We start from the raw sequence: 6,701 nt of genomic DNA, 5'->3' as shown, positions 1-6,701 counted from the left end.
TGGTCATATTATTGACAAACACACCATTTGCCCTCTGCCTGAGAAGATTCAATCCGTTGTCGATTACCCTGTTCCCACTTCCCTTCGTAAACTACAGGAGTTTCTCAGTTTTTTACAGACGATTTCTCAATCTTTTACAGATGATTCTTACCTCACTGCACCGAATTACCACAGTTCTTAACCGACCTTCTAAATAGAAAGAAAAAGGATGAAGGGATTACTTTGAATGAACAGTTTTGAAAAAGACTTTAGCAAACGTTACATTGTGGTTTTTCCCAGGACAGGTGCACCACTCGTGTTATTCGAAGATGCTTTCAATGTGGACATCGGAGAAGTTTTACAACAACTCGTTGATTATTGTTGGCAACCATTATCTTTTTTCTTTAGAAGACTTCAAAATTCTGAAAGAAAATACAGTATTTATTCTACTTATTCTGCAGTAAAATATTGCCGATTCATGTTAGAAGGTTCAACCATCACTATTTTTACTGATCACAAACTCATATGCTTCATCCGGCAAACTTTCACCCAGAGAAGCTCGCCACTTGAATTATATTTCGCAATTTACTTTGGACATCAAATATATCAAAGGTACTGAAAATACAGCTGCCTATACATTGCACATAACCCCATTCAACCTGCTTACAATATGGATTTCATCAGATCGCCAAGGATCAGGAGAATGACGAAGAATTAAACAACTTATGACAATCTTCCTCTTTCAACTTTTAACAAGATTCTTTGCCTTTTTTGTATGCTTTTATTTGGTACGACACTTCAACTGGACATGAACGTCCGTACGTACCTGTACAACACTGACAAGCTGTTTTCTCGAGGTTACATGATTCATCGCACCCAGGTGTTCGAGCAACACAGAAATTGCTTATGTCATGTTTCATATGGATCGCTATTAACGAGGGTGTACATAACTGATCACAGAATTGCATCCCTTGTCAGAAATCCAAAGTCACTCAACATATTAAGAGTCCCCTAGCAAAGTTCCCTATTCCTGAGGCTCGATTCAGGCATTCAGATTGACATAGTGGACCCATTACCACCTTTGAAGAACTTTACATATCTACTGACTTGTGTCGGCAGATTCTCCTAGATTGCCTGAAGCCTTACCAATCACTGACATCTCTGCTGAGACTGTCACCAGAATACTCGTTTCTCAATGGATATCAAGATTTGGTATACCAGAAATTATTACCATTGATAGAGGTAAACAGTTCAATTCTTATTTTTTTGCTAAACTTTCACATTTATTTGGATGCAAGCACATATGGACCACACCTTATCACCTGTCATCAAACAGCTTGGTTGAACACTTCCATTGCCAACTGAAACCTTCCTTAAAATCACATTCCGATCCCAATAATTGGATGGAATTCCTTCCCTACCATTAAAATGGACATTGGACTTACAACCGCTGAGATCGTGTATGGAACACAACTAACCTACTAGGATAAATGATTGCACCGACTGCCATGAGAAGCACACTAGATCCGACTAGTTACACATCTTGCTTGAATAAATACCTGTATAAACTACTACATGTCGAATCAAGGTCTAAAAAACTATGATTCATCTTCCTCAAGACATTCACACATGAACACATATTTTTGTAAGAAACTATGGTAGACTCACGCGACTTACAAAGTGCTTAAGAAATTATTTGTGATAGAGAAGAATGGCAAACATGACTCAATCAGTGTTGAACAACTAAAGAAAGCATTTTTTGAAGACACAGACTGTAATACCACATGCTATGATTTCGACCAGATCTGGCAGGCCTGTAAAGCACCCATTCCATTTTGCTAGATACACTCAGTGAAATACCTAAAATAATCCTATCTTTTCTTAGGTTGACTTTTCATCTAGGAGGAGAGTCCTGCAGCAACCGCTATATATGGCCGGAACAAATCTTCGGCAGAGACATTCTCATAGCAATCACCATGTCAACGTGCACTGATTTCAGAATGCGCAAAGACACAACATCGTAATTTGCCCATCTGCACACATGCAATAAACGAACTATGTTACTGCAATGAAAACAGGACGATAAGTTTCCGTCTAGTAATCTTCATTATTCAATTAAGAATTCGACTACTTGTCTACTCGACAAGTGGAAATGCACAGCTTTTATAGCATTGGATTATCAAGGGAGATAATCCATATTCACAGTTACGCTTTGTGTGTAGTGATACAATAAATAATTTGGAACATTCTAAAATATTGGTATATAAGCTTTTGCCACATAAATCAAACCAGTTTCTCTTCAGATCCTTCAGCTCGACTTGCATCTAAAAGATTCCATCCGTGCTGGATGTTAAATTATGTAACAAGACTTTCTGGTGTTATGCATCTTAAATTCTCAACATAAAAATTATCATATCTAACGAGATTTATTCTTCTTAGCAACCCTGTTATTTCGAACTGCTGTTTGCGTATGTATTGAACACGAACACACACACACGCACGCATGTCACTTAAGCAATTAATGATTTTCTTTTCCCTCTAGAAAATAACCATGTGTCTCTTTTGCTCATGAAAATCTTTTTGCCTTTTCTATGAGACACTTTTTAGCAAAGTCTGTCTAATGGAGACTTATTGCAAAACCCTTAATGTTGGAATAATTTGAATTACTTTTTCTTAAACACATAAATAAATGTTGTTATTTTATCCCAGTACAGCGATCGCGAGTTCTTTATCAAATGTCATTACTTTTCCAAAGTTATTCATGCCTATTAAATTTATATGGATGTGGATGTGACTCGGTAGGACCCTTTTGTGAATATGATTTCGTTAAATTTATCTTTAATGGTCCCAGTGATACTCTACCACTTTCGACTTATAGACATTCCGGCATCTGCAAACTTGATCTCTAAAATCGACGGGTTCTGATTCTGAATTGGTGAATACAGACTCACACTTCACATATTCTATAAGCAGTGACTCCGCTGTGAGTCCTGCAGAATTATTATTTTGTTCAATGTGCACTGATTGTTCAACCTGCAAAGGATGTTTCTTCCGGAAGCTGTGAATATGGAGAGGTTGAAAAAATAAGAAAATGCCTTTCGGAATAAACACCCTCAACCTCCTCATGTTAAGAACGTCTTTTAGAATAAACATCCTTTGTAGGTTGGACAACCAGTTCACATTGAACGAAATAGTAATTAATTCTTACTAAATTAATAACGGGGAAATACCTCTTTTTCTGGTAAATGCGTACGTGAACTAAAATAATAATAATAATAATAATAATAATAAAAAAAATAAGTGCAGTATGCTTGCTTCATCCTACATATAAATATTTCGCATCAATTTAAATTTAATGTGTTGCATTATTATTTAGTGTTTTAGTGTTGTGTTATTTTTTTTATATTTCGTTTCATTTTCAGTGAATTTATTCAAGTACGCATGGAAAAACTAAAAGAATTAACAATTTTATTTTAGTAAGAAGGATAACGAAATAGTAATTTGTTCTTTTCTGGTAAACGCGTACCTGAACTAAAATAAATAAGTGCAGCAAATAAATAAATAAATAAATAAATAAATAAAATAATAATATAAAAATAAATAAATAAATAAATGATCTTCGTTTTATTTAATTTTCGAGTTTCTGGTCCGGTTTTTAAGTTTGGTGGATCCAGACGATTTTTTTTAGCTGTGATTTGGCCGTAGTCACATTTACCAGATAAATTACTCTTCTTCCTATCTGAATAAGTTTTTAGTATTTCTACTCACTTTAAAATGTTTTAAAAATAGCTGCTACTGGACACTTAAATACGCAAAATAAACCCCCCCCCCAAATCTTTGTCTTTCCGACAAATAAAATAAATAAATAAAATCAACTGGTGTTTTTTCTTTTCTTTTTTTTTTTTTACTGGAATATTTTGCATTTAACGAGAAGTTGAATAAAACAAACAAGCAAACAAACAAACAAACAAAAAACACTGCAGATAGGTAAAAAAAAAAAAAAAATTGAAACTATAAGATATGTGGGGTGTGAGTCGGCATTCACCATTTTAAAAACGTTTTAAATTATAGGATATGTGGGGTGTGAGTCAGCATTCACCAATTCGTAGCCGGAATCCGTATACTGCAGAAGTTATGATCAGAGTTGTGGAGTTGGATGGTAAAAGTCCAACTTCAACTCGTGATTTCTAGAATTCCTAGGATGCCGACTCTAACTCCTTTGATATCTTTGACCCCGACTCCTTGTGGAAACAACTCTGCAGATCCACATACCAGCCTCACAGACCTATTCATCAAGCATTTTATGACTTTTCATGCATATTATTTTTTATGCTAACATTCACTTGTATTACGAATAAATTCCTATATACACACACTCAATCAGCTTTATAGAATAAGAAAGATAACAAAGGGATAAAAAATTTACAATGAAATTTTATTATGCTATCAGTTCAAAAGGGAATACAATATTTAGGGACAGGGAAACCTCTTTAGGCCATGGCATTTCAAAGGCAAATGCTTCTTATCAGAAGAGGGAAGTAAAGACACCTATTATACAGAGAATAAATTGAAAGATAATATTGCCTTTATGGAAACAGGATCAAAGGAAAAACAGGAAACTGTACCGAGATTAAAGCCACTTTCAGGACTGCTAGCAACCACTGTAAAAGAGTAATAAAGAATGTGAGAGAGTTGTATGCTCAGTCCTTTAAGTCCAAAATAGCTGAGCAGCAGCTTAGTTCCTACCAATTTTGGCAAATAACAAACAGGGTTCTGAATAAAAGTGTGTGTTCTATCCCAACCATCATCAATCGACCTGAAGTAATCTCGTCAGCAACAGACAACTCTTTGCCAAAAACTTTGCAGCTAATTCTACCCTATGCGATCAGGGCCGTGACCCCCCCCCCAATATTTTCTCTTGTGTCTGAAAACATGCTATGCGACATACAAATATCTGTGTGTGATGTTGCCAAGCTAATCAAAAACCTCAATTCCAGTAAAGCAACTGGCCCTGACGACATTCCAATTATAGTGCTCAAAAAGCTTCAACCAGAACTAGCTCCCATACTTATAAAGCTATTTAAGTGTTGTCTTAAGGAGAATTGCTTCCCACCACCTTGAAAACCTCATCAGTATGTCCTGTATTTAAGAATTTAGGTGGTCGGTCCTCTCCCTCTCAGTACTGACCAGTCTCATGTGCATCATGAGCAAGTTGCTGGAATCTGTGTTAAATAGAGAAGTAGTTAACCATCTCAGTAAAAATAACCTTCTTAGTGACATGCAATATGGTTTCCATTCTGCTAGATCTACAGCAGATGTGCTAACGGTTATACCTTATAGGATTAGCGAATTGGGAGAAGAGAGGGCTGAGTGTTCTGGTAACAAAGAGAACAAACCGAATTTAAGAAGTCGTGCAAATGCTGTCAATCCTTTTTTTTTTTGTATTAGACCTTATTAGATTACGATGTCAAACTTTCCTAACATGTGGATCTATGAAAAGGCAGACTTACTGATAGGAATGTCGTAATAGAACAATGAACTCAATTCTGATCAGTACTTTTGGAGATTTTTTTATTCATATTTACACAGAGTATTCTTATAATTTGGTTGAGTTCTGTTTAATGATTTTGGAGACTTTAGGTGTTTATTGTTTTCACTATTAATGTGTTATTGGTTTAGGAACTTATAAGTGACAACCAGAAAAAAAAAACATGTTTAATTATAATAGACTAGCAGGGCTATCTGGCATTGCCTGGGTTCATAAGAACAGAATAGAAAACGCTTAAAAGTGTGTGTAACATGTTTCTATCAAAACACTATCTCTCTACCTCCCTCAATCCATTTCTCTCTCTCTCTTTCACTCTTCCTGTTTTCTCACATTCTTCTTTCCCACTTTTTTTTATATAATAAGTAACATTGGAAATGGCTGAAAAACTGTCCCCACTCAATGAAATTTGGTTTATTTGACACCCAAAGAAGTAATTTTGGTTTTAGATATTATACATCTGGGGCAATGCCAATCAAGAAAATATAAACTTTGTGCATCTTTGGTTAGTAATTTTGGACATACAAACATATTCACAGACAACTGCTCTTTGTATAATAGATTATTTTCTGAACCTTATATGTATGTCTTAGATAAAATGTTGTTTAAATTTATTTATAATGATTTTATTGTATGATTTTTGTTTTAAGTGTACTCATATTTTTCTTTTCTTTTTTAGCTTGAAATCCGGTTGATTGTCACAAAAAATTCACTGCACTTTTTCGATGCAGAATCCCTTTCAGTTGAAGTTTTACGCGATGAAGATGAATGGAAGGTTTGGAGCTAAAAAAAACTTGTTACTTTCATCTACTATATTTACATTAGTGAATTTTTATTTATTAAACAATGGAATATGTTTTCCTTTGTGATTTAATGTACAACACTGCTTTTAGCATTGTACATGAAGATAGTGTCAGAAATATACATTGTTATTTAGGTGCTTCTGTGTAACTCGTCATTGATCTGAGAAGAGGTGACTCAATCTTACTAAGAGATTTGTTCATTTTTTCATGAGAATTTAGGACGCTGAAACACAACTTTGAGGAATTGTATGAAAAGAAAAATGCGACTACTTTTTCAAAAATAAATGTTATCAAACAACGAAAACATTGCAAAAGAAAAGTTTATAACATTAATAACACAAAACTATAGTTTTCAACATTTAAGAAAGAAAATG

At 34.6% G+C, this 6,701-nt stretch overlaps 1 protein-coding gene across 1 annotated transcript in view; it reads left to right on the top strand.

Moving 5' to 3' along the window:
* The first annotated feature begins 2,176 nt into the window (after nt 1–2,176).
* The window catches only part of LOC145276982 (phosphopantothenoylcysteine decarboxylase-like), a 48,464-nt gene continuing 43,939 nt past the window's right edge, over nt 2,177–6,701 (top strand). Inside the window, exons 1-2 of the mRNA XM_080128547.1 lie at nt 2,177–2,338; nt 6,204–6,299. Coding sequence (XP_079984673.1) covers nt 2,327–2,338; nt 6,204–6,299 — 108 coding nt within the window. The 5' untranslated portion in view covers nt 2,177–2,326. The remainder of the gene's footprint in view (nt 2,339–6,203; nt 6,300–6,701) is intronic.

This window comes from Euprymna scolopes, chromosome 5, assembly GCF_053919585.1.
Source record: "Euprymna scolopes isolate OS-2025 chromosome 5, ASM5391958v1, whole genome shotgun sequence".
NCBI classification, from domain to species: domain Eukaryota; kingdom Metazoa; phylum Mollusca; class Cephalopoda; order Sepiida; family Sepiolidae; genus Euprymna; species Euprymna scolopes.
Note: the sequence above shows the minus strand (reverse complement) of the source record. Positions and strands in the feature narration are given on the sequence as shown.